This window comes from Andrographis paniculata, unplaced genomic scaffold, assembly GCF_009805555.1.
Source record: "Andrographis paniculata isolate CXL003 unplaced genomic scaffold, ASM980555v1 Contig62END, whole genome shotgun sequence".
NCBI lineage: Eukaryota > Viridiplantae > Streptophyta > Magnoliopsida > Lamiales > Acanthaceae > Andrographis > Andrographis paniculata.
This window is the reverse complement of record NW_026137598.1, coordinates 4,862,659-4,877,463: the sequence shown is the minus strand read 5'-3', so window position 1 is coordinate 4,877,463 and position 14,805 is coordinate 4,862,659. Positions and strand designations below refer to the sequence as shown.

Sequence of the window (14,805 nt, the reverse complement as noted above, 5' to 3'; positions counted from 1 at the left end):
TATGTCTCGCAAACGACCTTGACAATTTCCGGAGAATAATAAAAAAACAAAAAACCATAAACCGCATCGTAAATACATCATCTCTTTAATAAAAGTGGACGCTTGCGTCGATCCAGCATGTCATCCCCCCATTCCAATAGCCAGCCACATAAGAGAAATTGCCATCGAAAGAAGAAGACCATAAATGCACGCCCCATCCATATTCTAACACCCAAGGTCCGAAGGGAGAATCATTTTGCATGTACTAGTGGAGCGAATATTGCAACGTATGCTTTCCGCCAGCGACATCCCTAGGGCCGAGACCGCGTCTTTGGAACCTCGAACACCCAAACCCAAATTTCTACTATGGGTGTGCTTATTTGGCAAATTTTGTAAAATTTCTACTATTAACTAAATTTTTTTCTCTAAAAATTATCAAATCAAATATTTATATTTCATTTGTTATATTATACTAAAAATCATCTTTTATATTCAAAACATAGTATTTGCATCTTTTTATATCATATTATACAACTATTCCAATTCAAAATTTTTATTATTCAAATTCTAACTCAAAATCCAAACCCTCAAACACACTTTATTTGTATTTATTTTTTTCTCTTCACAAAACATATCATATATTATTTTAATATCAAATTCAAACCAAAGTTTTCCTAACCAAATCAAAAGAAACACACCCCTAGACACCAAATCAAAAGAAACACACCCCTAGAATTTCTTGACCAGTGTTCCCACTCATCCAAAAAACATAAAACAAAAAACATTGATAGAAGACGTGTAGAGAGAGATCTAGGAAGACACAAGAGTTTTTTATGTACAAATTTGATGGATCAGCCTAAATATTATCAAAATCATTCAAATATCATTAAAAATATCAAAACAACCAACACTACTTATTGTTGTAATGCTAGATCACTCCCTCTCTCTCTCAATAACATTGCAAACATTCAAATAACATCAAGAGAGAATAAAGATTGATATTTTTTTACCTGAATCGTGAAGCACCTGCTTGTGGGCCGGCACCGGCTCCAATACCTTTTCTCATTGCTCTTGACTGGGCTAGTAGTTCATCATAGTTCTGTTTAATAACCAACCAGTTGCATACATTGTTACTATGCCATGCCAATAACGGACCATGATACAAACATACATACATACATATATATATATATATATATGGGGTATGCAAGTTTTACCCGTTTCTCAAAGGCAGGATCCTCGGAATCAATGATCTTGTCACCCAGGCCATATTCAATGGCCTCTTGGGCTTGGAAGTACTTTGGACGTTGGATGTCCTTCTCAATCTCTTCCTTTGGCTTTCCTATACCTTTCGATAGCAGATCCAGGTAAGATTCTGTGTTTGCATCTAGTTCTTTCGCCTGATCAATACAATACAACAACCAAAGCCATTCTTGGTCACTCAAAAATGATATTAGAATATAAGAAATTAGATATACATATAGAGTGAGAGAGAGAGAGACCTTAATCCACATATCAATGACAGCTCCACTTGATCTATTGACTTTTGGAAGATACAGTTTCGCTGCATCCAGAACAAACTATGTGATGCCAACAATTTAACATACATATACATATGTATGTATGTATATACCTACTTATATCTATGCACATAGGCAATAAAATGTATCATAGTCAAAATTATTTTCATATTTGGTGATGATCTACAGGAACCTCTTCAGCAAGCAAAGAGCACAAATGTGTTCTCAATACATTGCAATTACAATTTACAACAATATTTACTGTAAACAACTATTCAAGCACAAATATCTGTTATAGAGACATTGCCCACTGTAAATTGCCTCATTTCATAACTTGAAGGCGTGCTCAATGGAGAAATTCTCATGGGTTGTATTGACAGAATCAAAAGCAAAGGGTAAACACAAAAAGTCGTATACATTAACACATATTTCATTGAAGTGCTATTTCTGGAAAGTGAATTCCTAGTTCTCTGTTTTGTTGGTTTCTGGTCTGGCAGAGCAGATTGTAACGAGACTGAATACCCCAGTAGTGCAAGCTATAAAACTTAGAAAAACACTAAAAATATTTAGATTAGCGAAATGTCTTCCAATAGGTTATCCACCAATTCCATGTTGCTTGATTAATAACCAAGACAAATTTCACATCAGGTTAGATAATACATTCCTACAATTTGTCTGTGGTATTTATAATAGAAACCAGGTGCTGTAATTGATCCAGTTCATAAGGCTATGTAAACAGCAAGGACTGCAGTACAATGAACGCCGCACAAGATTTTCAAGGCATATGGAAAGAAAATAAACTTGTGTCGAATCTTACTGGAAGAGTGTGGCTGCAATCCCCGAAAGCCTTTTTTCCCAAGACACAGAAGCATTGCCGCTTGGCCATAAGCCATTCCACAATTTATAGTATAGACATCTGCTTTGCAAAACTGTAAATCAGGAAGCGGGGTGGGTTGTGAAGAACAAACAATTAGATAATCAGGTATGAAGAAAGAAATATAACATATGTAAAACCGTCTTAACATTTTATCTTCCACTCTTTGTATTTATACAACTGTACATCTTTTGTACACAACCATCTAAGTTTATTAGTTTTAACCACACTTCATAAAACACCCATCCCCAAGAAAATCCCACTATAAAACACCCAAGGATAGCCGATACCTTCTAGACATATATGTCTTTATCTATGTTCCAATAATGATTCATTTAAAAAAATCACCCGAACGCTGCATAAGTAGTAGATGTACATACAGACATAGCATCAGCAATCGCATATGCCTCGGTTTCTGATCCAACAGTCTCCATCTTTTGATTCTAGGCAAAGCAAGGAGAGAACAGGATTGTGAATGGTACAAAACAAACACTTGCACTAAAGGTAACAATCCATCCAAATTAAAGAAAAACAGAAAGACAGACAATAAGGGCTCTTACCTGTGTTCCGGATGAGTTGATATAAAGATATATTGGCTTTGCAGGGTTGTCATAATCCAACCACATGAATTGAGCGACTAAAAGCTCAGTCACCGCAGGTACAATCTGTGGTAAACAATAATGAAAAAGCATATTACAAGAATAAAAATGTTCAAAAGTAGTTAGTATTGGAGACAAAGCTTTGGTACCGGCATTCCAAGGTAGACAATTCGAGCATCTAAAAGCAATGATGGCAAATCAGGAGGAGCATTTCTTGGCCTCCCTCCTCTACCACCACCACCACGGTACATACTGGCACTCATGCTATACTTGTATGGTCCTCTTCTATTCACAGAAGCCAAACTCTTCATTCCACCATCATTCAAATAATTATAGGCTGCCGAAATGCTCTCCTGTGGAAATAATTAAGAAGTATAATTCAATTGCTTTGATGGTTATGATGACAGTGAATGCTAAACCAATAATACCTCAAAAAAAGAGAATTACAAGTCATTAACCTATTCATAAACATCTTTAAGCAAATTGTTAACAGTTCACTTGCAAATTTAATGAGTACGTAACATAACACTTACTTCTGTGACTTTCTCGGCTTGTCGGCTGACAGGATTATCCTCTGTCATGAACATTTCCATTTGTGATGGCGTAAGACCATAGAGATACTTGGGTGTATTCTTATAATTGTCCATCACTACAATGAAGAGCCAGATCGGTAAGAAGGCGAAAAAAAACTACGGAAGTGTTTAAAACGTGAAAGAACTTGAACACTACCTCAATAAGTTTAAGAAGGCTATGGTGAGTGAAAAGAGCATATACAGATAGAAAGTGCAAGAAACACAACTGCTAAAACCAATTCCCTAATCAACTCCTACCGTAGAACAAATCACTTAAATTATCGGATCATTTCCAACCTTTTTTTTCACCTTAATTTTTCACTACTGGACATCGAACACAAGCTTTTCCAATCTGCAGGGATTCTTACGCAACGCCACAAACCAATACCACATTCGCACATATCTATACAAGCAACACAGCTCCATAAATTGCAAAATCCCAAAAGCTTTTCGTAATTCAATTAATTTATCTTCAAAAGTAACCAACAAAAGCCACAGAGAAGCCCTAATTAAACACAAAAGCCACAAAATCGAGAGCCAGCGAACTGAAAAACTCACACCCATCTTTGAGGTTCTCTTCCCGGAACTGATTCGGAATGCGGTCGAGCGACTTCCTAGCCACCGGAGACTTCAATCCACATCTTCGAACCACGCTTTTCCGCGGCTTGACAGCGAACCACAGCTTCGTGCTATCCAGGAAAGTAGAACCAGTAAAATTGCAGCTCAAGTCACGGCTTTCTAACGTAGTCGCAGACGAAAGCGGCGAGAGCGAGAGAGACGAAGACGCCATAGCCATAGGAACGTGAAAGGAAGCCACAGAATCGCAGAAAACGATTTCTTAGCGTAAAAAAATACGATTAAATCAATAATTCGATTAAGAGAAGCTGCCGATCGATGATGGAATGGGGATGGCAGAATTATTGGGCCTCTATTTTACTGCTCTAATTGGGCCTATCTAATTTTTAAATATATGGGCCTTCATTTGTTTTAGGCCCATCAATAGAATAGCTTGGGCCGGGCAGGGTTCAAAATATTGGCTTCGGGCAAGAACTTGAACCGGAATTGAAAATAACACGCAATGCTATGAATTTACACGAGGACTTTTGTAAGTTTTAAAACTTTTTTAAAAATTAAAAAATGAATATTTAATATGATATATTATAAAAAATATATATATTTAATTTTATATTTTTAAAATTTTAATAATATCAAATTTTCAAAAGTATTGTGTAAATAAAACAAGTCATCCCTTCCAAGACAATTATTATTTGTGTATGTTAATTGAATGGAGAGGATGACAAGAACCATATTACCACCTAACACATGATTTTATACATCAAAGACATATTAGGTCCTATTTATTTACTTGTAATATAAATTTTTCTATTATACTATATAATTTAAATAATTCTTTACAACATATTCTACTCAAACTAAAACTTAAAATTAAATCACAAAATCAAACCCAAATAAACAAATATTACAAAATTTTTATCATAAAATGTATCTACATATTATCTCAATCACCACTTATCACTTTATCATTTCAAGTGCAATATTTATTAAAGAGGACTTAACACAATAGCATGCAAACTATGTCATTAATATAACACATACAAGGTAAATTATATGTGACCAGTAATACCAACCGAGCATCGGTGAATTTTAAATCAAAAAAATTTATCCATCGTAACAACTCGACCACATTTTACATGCATGTCAAAATCTTTTCTAGTTTCACTGAAATTTTCTGTTTGAATACTATCATTGCAAAGTGAATCATGAACCTTACTTCACCTACTAAAAATCGTCATTTTTAACCTAAAATAGAAAAGAATAATGGCGTCGCGACAAAAATACTATAAATTTGCCAAAATAGAAATAACTCCAAACCTAGTTTAGCAATAGTGTGGCGACATCAAAATTGGTGGTTATACGGCGAAAGTACAATAAATTTAGCGGTGGACAGCGAAAGCGGTGGATGAATTCAGCACCGTTTACATACGTATTTTAAATTTTTGATATTGTTCATTAATAGTTGCTTTTTAAAAAAAAAAAAATCAAATCAAATACTACTTCCGGCCCATAAAAAGAGTATCATAGGTTTTTTTTTGTGTGCTAATTTTTAAATATGAATAGTTTTGTCAATATATAGTACAAATCAAGAAATTACAAAAATATATCTATTAGTCTCTTGTAATACAAATATAATGCATTTGTGGAGTAAATTATACAAATATAAATATATTTTTAGTGTTAAATACAATGACGTAAAAGTCCAGTGGTGTTCTTTATATGAAACGGAAATAGTATTATTTTTATCTTACAATACACCACATGAAATTAAATCAAATTCTAAGTTTTTATTTTTTACACGAGATTAATTTTTTTATCCAAAATCTTACATCAAACACTTATTAATTATAAAATTAATTACATATTCTCAACCACGAACCCCAACCAACAATCCTACATCGAAATGCATTAATGTGTTTTTATTTTTATTTTTTTTAAATTTTTTAAAATTTTACTATTTAGATTTTACAAAGTTTTAAAAAATATATTTTTTCTTCTCACGAAATATTTCATTAAATACTATTCTAATACCAATTCAAATCAATTTTTTTTCAAATTCACCCAAAAGAAACATACTCTCAATATTGATTTTGTGTCGTACTATTCATTTTTTGTCTCCTCAAAATTATTAAATGAAATAATCATCTTTCTTATAAAATATTTCACAATATTTTCCTTCTTTTTTTTTGGTTCAAAGTATTAATATCAAAATTTATTTATATTGAATTAAATATTACCTCGATTTGAATTTTTAGTATTCTTATGTTACATTTCCATATCCCTTAGTACTCTTGAAGTACCCCGTTGTTAGTAATTTTATATTTATTTTTATAGTAACAATATCTAAAAACAATTCATTGAAATATATTTATATTTAATATTAATTTTATTTAAAATATTTTATTTTCTTTATTCATTGATAAAAAAGGACTTTTTGTTATTGAGTGTGGAAAAATATTGCTAGAGCTTGTGATTGGTTATACTTAAAGTTAAAATTATTAATATTTAGTCTATACGATTATTAATAAAAATATATTATTATATTTTTTATAATATATTATGTTCAAATACCATTAAAATTTTAATTTCAAATCAAAACTAAACAAGCTCAAAATTTTTTAATATTACATGAAGAATATATTTTATTTCCAATTTCTACACTATATGTTAGATATGTACCCTAGTTCTTAGCACTTTAGTCTTTGCAACTATTTATCATATATAAAATAATAGTCCCTCCGTCCCAATACCATGTTCACGTTGTCGTTTCTGTCTGTTCCACATACCATGTCACATTTTTTTTTGGAAAATGATTATACACTTTAATCTCATTTTAAATTTTTTAATTTTTTTTAAATTTTAATTAAACTAATTAGTTATCTTAATCTTAATTTATAATTATTTATATTATAGAATAATTATTTTCACTAATATATTCTTAATTATCTACTAATTATATCCCTCCTAAAATACCGTGTCTACAGTGTAGCAGACACGGCATCTGGGACGGAGGGAGTATTAGTATTTTTTTATCGGCCTACAAACATTAACAATAAATATATTTTATTAACAAGGAGCAATGAGAAAATAAAAAAATGTAGTAGTAATTTTTATTTTTAGAAAAAAAAAATCGAAAAAAAAAACACCATAAAAACATTAAATTCCTAACAAACATACCCTTATCTATTTGGACTACCTTACCAAATTTTACGAAATAAATAAATATAAATGGAGTCTCATGAGCTAAAAATAGCTTCATGAAATATTAAATAATTTCCTTTATTATGATATCTAGACGCAATAAATCACGATTTTTATTCAGTGAGTAAAGAGGGAAATATGATGGAGATAGGCATGTGGAGTGTCAGTCTTATATATTTCATTATATTTTTATTTTTATTTATTTGAGTATCCTCTCCTCTAATTAACATTTATTTGGTCAGTCTCAACTCAAAAAGATCTTTTCATCACTCAAATTTATTTTTATTCTTTATTTTTTTATTTATTATTAAGACACTAATAAAAGTATTTTTATAATTTATTTTTTAATTTTTATTACATTTTGATATAATAATAAAAATTTAAAGATTAATATACAAAAAGTAAATTGGACCCTTAGAACTGGATGGAGGTAGTATAATCTATTTGTTTTATTCGACTTTTATTAATTTTGATAAAATTAAATTTTCAACATTTAATTTATACCTCCGTCCGGCTCTAAGTGTTTCATTTACTTTTTGCGTGTTGATCTTTGGATATTAATTATTTTATCAAAAAACATAGTGCAAATTAAGAAAAAATTGTCAAATATTTTTATTAGTGTCTTGTAATATTAATAGAATGACATTTGTAAAAACATCATACAAATATGAAGATATTTTTAATGTCAACTACAATGACGCAAAAAAATAAACGTGACCCAAACGAAAAAAAAATATTACATTTGATTCAATATTTATTTACTAGAGTTGTCACTGTATTTATTACATATTCACTTTTAATTACTAATTAAATTTCAAAAATATTCTTGATTATGATCATTTTGAGATAAAATATTAATTTTTATTTTTTATTTTTTTTTTTTGCCAAATTCCAATGAATTGTTTTTAGCGGATGAAACTAATATTATTTTTTTATTATTATTAAAATTTTGAAACTCCCCAAAAATAAAATAAAATCTCTTGCTTAAACGTAACCACAATTTCAATGGGAGTGGTGAATAGTGGTGACGGAAACCGCACCTAAATTTCATTACATGTAAATGAACCTTTATCAATGTGCCTAACTGCGTGATGTTCGTGGCCCTAAAACACCTATTAGTCTAAATCCTAATCCATTGAGTAATTAATCAATTATTAAATTAAATTAAATTAATCCATGTATATATATATATATATATGTTGATATTTGGGTGGCTGTCTCAATCGAATTTCTTTGTTTTATAATGAAACAAAAGTTTCTGTTGCCACAACCGGACACCTAACTGTTCCTAATCTCGAAAATGCCATTCTGACTCTCTTCAATTCATCGTATGTGTTTTTATATTACAACTACAACTCAAACTCCCTTAAGTGGTAAGTCACTAGTTAAATGCAGTATTTCTTCTGATGTCCTATTTGATATTTACAGTATTTTTAGGTAATTTAGGTTTTTGTTATAAAATAATAAAATTTGCTCTTAATAGAATAAATAAAATAAGGGTAAAAGAGTAAATTTTGTGTATAAAAATAGAAATAGGACAATAATTGTTGGACATTCTAAATAAAAAAGTAGGACGTTAATTTGTGGACGAAGGGAGTATTTGTTGTGTCACTCTTTATTCTTTTATTCATATATATATATTTAAAATTACTCTCGATTGTAAATTAATTTATTTAACTTTCTGTCATTTGCAAGTATTAATTTTTTGGGATGATTAGTATAAATATATATATATATATATAATTTGAATGAGAACTTAATTTATTCCCACCTAAAAGATTGTATGTTAACTTTACCCAACACCTAATTCACCAGTAACAGTAATTATCATATTAATGTCTTTGAGTGAAACGATTTTCATAAATTATGTAATATGTATTTGATTTATTTGTAGAAATTAAAAATTAAATATAAAATATTACTATATTTCTTTATATTATCAATATAATTTTTTATATCTAATATGAAAATACATTTATTGAAAAATATAAAGTGAACAAATCATATAGATTTAATATAATAATTTTTTTATATATTTTCTAAATGAAGATAAATATTTATGTGATATTTGTAGATTAAAAAATTATTACACTATATTAATATTTATATTAATAGTGTTGATTATTGATGAGACCATGGACACACAAGCTAGCGCATAGTTTCTTTGAAATTTTGTTTGTATATTTTAGCACTTGATCTACGTGTAACACGGACGGTTTGTTTATCCAATTATAAATTTTTAATATATATTCTATTATTTCATAAAAATCTACATTCACTATAAATTATTATTTTTTGTATTATTACCTGCATGATTCATTAGATCTCATGTTAAACAAATTTTTTTAAATAAAAATAATAAACAAATAAACTCGTAGTTTCAAGTTCTATTTTTTTAATTTAAATTACATCAATTCCATATTCACTATAAAAAAGTGTGTTTGTTTGATGGATTTTTTGTAATTTTTACTATTCAACAATTTTCTTTTTTCCCATAAAATATTAAATTAAATATCTATTTTTATTTTTTATATTGTACTAAAAGATAACTTAATATTTAAAATATCATATAAATACATATTTATATCATATTATATAACTATATTAATTCGAAATTTTTACTACTATTTAAATTTCAATTCAAAATTTAAACCCCTAAACAACCACCTACACAACAATCAAATTGGATTAAAAAAAGTTTTAAAATGAGTCTCTCCGTCCGCTTCTAAAGTTACATTTATCCTTTTTGCATTATTGTTTTTTAACATTCAAAATATCTTTATATTTGTATATATATATTTTTTAAAACTAATGGAAATATTTTTGCAATTACTTTTTAATTTTTATTATATTTTAATATATAATAATTAATATTCAAATATCAAATATTCAAAAAATAAATTAAACTTTAAAGCGGAACGAAAGTGATATTTTATAGATAATTATTGCAATTTTAATAAAAATAATTAAATTTTCAATAAAACATCAAATATAATATATTATTCAAATCAAATATTAAATTAAATCAAATAAAAAAAAAGTGCCAAAATATTAAAACAAAACAATTCAATACCACTACTAATTAACAAAACTTAAAAAATTCCATTCCAAGTATAGATGTGGGAAGGAGGCTTGCACTCCAAGCGCCACGTCATAGTGGCATCGGCGGTTGATTAAGCGGTTAGGGAGGGCGACACGTGTACGGTCAGGAAGGTCTTAAACAGGAAACGTGTCGAGCCGTGGCTCTTGATGGAGCCAGATAGCTAGCTGCTTGCCTGCCGGTAAAGTTATCACTTCCTCCCTCTTACACACACATATACATACACTTGTTCCTTCCAATCCTACTACCTTCTACTTACTTGTCTGCGTGTGCTTCTAGAACCATGTAAGAAATCGACAGACGCCCCCAATCATTACACACGTGTCTCCCTCCCACACACTCTATCAGATCTGTCTTTAATTTCTCATTCTACTAACTCGAACCGGCCGCGATTAATTCCCAATTACGGTCCCCGGTCAAACCGGGTTCTACTGTCCCGGTCGTGGATTTCAGAGACGGAGTAGATCTGCACCGTTGGTTTTGTGTGTGGGTCCCGTTCAGTGGACGGTGTGGATCGGTGGAGAGTGGCTCACTCACACACTCACTCGGTCAAACTCATGACCAATAGCAGTGGCTGGTGATAAGTATGAATTCTCACAAGCAAGCTACTGCGTGTGTGTTAAAGCGGCGGAGGGGAGAAAGGCATTAATTAATTAATTTGGAAATAAGCATTAATTGCGCCTAGCCTAATTTTTTTTTTTTTTTTTTTGGGTTTACTTGTGCCAATTGAATTTCACTCCAAAATAACCACCTCTTTAATTTAATTTGGTTCTGTAAATGCTTATCTACGTGAAAGTTTGATTTTATTTAAATCTGAATTTTAACGATAATAGTATGTAGAAAGAATAAAAAGGGTTGATTTTTTTTTTTTTTTTGTTATTATTTATTTTTCACAATATTATCCCAACTGTTATCTTTTACCGCACGCGTTGCGTCGCTCGGTGTTGTTTGCCGTACTAAGTTTGTTCTTTTGACTTAGAAAAAGTCCTGGCCCGAAGTAAAGTGTTAGACGGTCCTTGGATTTGAGGTCCGGAGAGTTATTTACCGTTTGATTAATGTAGACCTGAGTTTACTGACGGTGGAGATGGGTTTTGAGTAAAGAGGTCCGGGAGTTTTTTAAAATGGGAGTGAATTCGTGTGAACTGTCATGGCGGTCGGCATTCGGACATCACACACTGACGCGGTGACGGCATAGAAATCAACTACAGACCCAATTTCTACCAGAATACACATAATCTAGACTTCTACTGAATCTGTATCTCCTTCACCGCCATTGCCACGCAACTGCCAAACAACCCCCTAACCCTCCACCCCACCCCACGCCACCCCTCCCCTCCCCTCCCCTCTCTCTCTATATATATGTGTATATATATATATGGCCAAGAAAGTCGACCAGTCTTTCACTCTTCACACCTCTTCAAGAAATCGAAAACCAGTCTGAGATTTCAATTCAACTCTTTTCTTTCTTCTTTCTGGAGAAGTTTCACTGGTTCTCAATTATGGCGTTTGAGCATTTGAACGGCGCTTCAAACGACGTCGTCGTCCAGGAGCCTCAGGGATTCGAGTCATGGAGGAAAGCCAAACGGACCAAGAGAATGTCCGACGAGGAATACCTGGCCGGATGTCTCCTCTTGATCTCTCGAAGCGGCGCCGCCGCCGGAGGTGGCGACGGCGACTCAATCTCCTCCTCATCCTCGGCGGCAGTTGATACGGAGAGGCGATCGGAATCGTTGATCCAAACGGCGGCTAATCCGACGGCTCAAACTAATTACGAGTGCACCGTATGCGGCAAGGGTTTCTCTTCTTACCAGGCGCTCGGCGGCCACAAAGCCAGCCACCGCGACAGGCCACCTGTCGCCCCCGCCGCCGCCGCGGCGGCGGCGCCGGTGACGGAGACGGTGGTGGTTGAGGCTAGTAAATGCGGCGGCGGTCCGAAACCGACTGGGAGGAGCCACGAGTGTTCGATTTGTCATAGGGCATTTCCGACGGGACAAGCGCTGGGCGGCCATAAGAGGAAGCACTACGAAGGTACGATCGGCAGAGGCGGCGCCGGGAAAAAAGCTGCCGTGAATTCGTCGGAGGTTGGAAGCGGCTCGATTATAACATCGTCGTCCTCCGACAACACCGACGGCGGCGATGTGACTCCGTTCCGCCGGAATTTGGATTTCGACTTGGACTTGAACCTGCTGCCACCGCCGGAGCTTGATTTGAGGCTGTAGATTATTATTTTATTTGTTTATTTCTTTTTCGGTGGATTAATTTGATCGTGTCAACGTATTGACACATGTAAATATATATTGTAAATCTTATTTTATTTTATTTATCGGATTTGTTAGTTTGTTGAAATCAATTTATAATATTTTATTTTTATCTTTTTTGACGAAATATTTGGTGATTGATTTGCCACGGATGAAGAAAGAGTTAAGAACGTGTTTTCTTTTTTTTTTTTCCTTTTTTATTAGTTTTTTTTTGTTTGTTGTTAAATTACAGTTGCCTTTCAATGTGATTGAATTTTATTATAGTTGACTCGCGGTACATTTATTTTGGTAAATTAGATTCACACACACTATATGATATATATATATATTAAATATTATATAAAAAGTAAAAAAAATAAAATTGATTTAAGATATTTTAAAGGTAAAAAATCTTTTCAAAAAATTTCCAAACAAAAAGTATTTATAGAATACTCCGTTTTTTAAAACATTACTAAAGGATATACAAATTTAAATATACATATTTATATAGTTAGCAACAAAATTATATAAAATTATAAAATTAAATAAACACACTAAGATATACAAATAAATACAAAATTAATATAAAGAATAATTTATTTTAAAAGTAAATATAATTTTTTTTATTTAAATATTTTATTTTATATATTCTATAAATGTTTAGTAACAATAGAATATATTATTGGGCCATATGACCCCTATAATAACAATGGGTCTGGGCCTATGGCCCTAGCACGGGGCAGGACCTAATGAACACTATTAAAAATACAATATATATGCAAATTAGAATAATATATATTATATATATATATATTCTATTTATTCACGAAAAAGTTAATAATTAAAAATAAAATTTTAATTTTTATATTATTAATACATTTCTTTATATCTAATTTGAAAAACACTTATACGTAACAACACAGAATGAACAAAAATGTTTTCTTACACCAAGTTAGACTTGAGAGATAATACAAAATATGATTTATTATTAAAAATATTTTTATAATCGGCCAAGTGTTTACCCAGCGTGCACTTTCCGATAACGACCGTCTCTGCAAATCAGACTCAATGGGAAAGTCACACCAGGCATAGCAGGTGACAAGTTGATCACAAATTTAACCAATACACCATCAGGTCATTTCATCCCTTAAAGGAACATAATAATAGTTTTACACTTATGAAATATTGGATGTTAGTCTAAGACTTTTTGTTTAAATTAGTTTTGGGGATAAAAATTAGACTGGCATAGTTTATTTGGTTAAGATGTGTAATCAAATATTGATACTAATTTTTTTTTTTTTTTTTTGTCAATCATCTTCCTATAATAGTTTAATTGATGTTTGATCTTTAGAATTTTAACAATATTTATAATAACAAATAGTTAAATAAAAAAATAAAATTGATTCTGTTTTAAATTATTCAACTTTGCTTTAATAATGAATTTAATCTATATAAATCAATTTGAGTTGACATAAATTATGAGAATGAGTTTTTATAATTGACTTTGTTTATATGATTTCTATTATATTTGTTACTACTATTTGTTTACAAATTTATTGTTTATTTATATTTTTAACTCTGAATATACATGTATATGATAAAAACAAATTACATTTTGTGTAGTAACTTAATTTATCTCAATTATCTGCTTCGTGTAAGTACTATTAGAGATACATATCATTAATTTATATTTGAGAATCAACCAATATAATCAAATACAAAAATAATTATATTTGTCTCAATTCAAAATATTTTTATTTTTATTTTTTATCATTTTCTTATGTCTCAGTTCAAAGTAATTTTTTTTTTTTTATCATTTTCGTGTATCAACTTCAAAGTATCTATTTTATATTTTTTACAAAATAATCATATACTAATACCAAAATACTTTTAACTTTTACTTAAATTATAAACATACTATTATATATACAAATAATTTATACATAAAGTCAAAAGATAAAAATATCAAAATTTACACAATTTTACTATAATAGAATATTATTATTTTTTAATTTATTAAAAACTTTAAAGATCCCTTTGATTTGGATTAGAGAAATTATTTAAATTTTAATATTTCTTTCACTTCCTTCTTTCCCTTACCTTTTTCATCATTTGTACCAATCAGGTCTATGTATACGCAAAGCTAA

At 30.7% G+C, this 14,805-nt stretch overlaps 2 protein-coding genes across 2 annotated transcripts; one reads left to right on the top strand and one right to left on the bottom strand.

Moving 5' to 3' along the window:
• Positions 1-821: 821 nt before the first annotated feature.
• LOC127261192 (ATP-dependent Clp protease proteolytic subunit-related protein 1, chloroplastic) lies at positions 822-4,407 on the bottom strand. The gene is made up of 9 exons (XM_051289428.1): positions 4,103-4,407; positions 3,506-3,621; positions 3,122-3,325; positions 2,934-3,038; positions 2,754-2,816; positions 2,317-2,428; positions 1,482-1,543; positions 1,197-1,379; positions 822-1,078 (listed from the first exon to the last, which is right to left on the bottom strand). Exons 1-9 carry the CDS (start codon positions 4,338-4,340, stop codon positions 986-988), a joined length of 1,176 nt encoding a protein of 391 aa, XP_051145385.1. The 5' UTR covers positions 4,341-4,407; the 3' UTR covers positions 822-985.
• A 7,381-nt stretch (positions 4,408-11,788) lies between these two features.
• On the top strand, positions 11,789-12,767 carry LOC127260388 (zinc finger protein AZF2-like). Its single transcript, XM_051288111.1, has one exon. It carries the CDS (start codon positions 11,921-11,923, stop codon positions 12,638-12,640), a length of 720 nt encoding a protein of 239 aa, XP_051144068.1. The 5' UTR covers positions 11,789-11,920; the 3' UTR covers positions 12,641-12,767.
• Positions 12,768-14,805: the final 2,038 nt, after the last annotated feature.

Excerpts from the sequence above, each read along its gene's own strand:
- LOC127260388 (XM_051288111.1), top strand. The coding sequence starts at position 11,921 with ATGGCGTTTGAGCATTTGAACGGCGCTTCAAACGACGTCGTCGTCCAG.
- LOC127261192 (XM_051289428.1), bottom strand. The coding sequence starts at position 4,340 with ATGGCTATGGCGTCTTCGTCTCTCTCGCTCTCGCCGCTTTCGTCTGCG. Across the intron at positions 3,039-3,121 it reads TTGTCTACCTTGGAATGCCG|ATTGTACCTGCGGTGACTGA; the intron begins GTACCAAAGCTT and ends TGTTTACCACAG. Across the intron at positions 2,817-2,933 it reads TCAACTCATCCGGAACACAG|AATCAAAAGATGGAGACTGT; the intron begins GTAAGAGCCCTT and ends TGCTTTGCCTAG.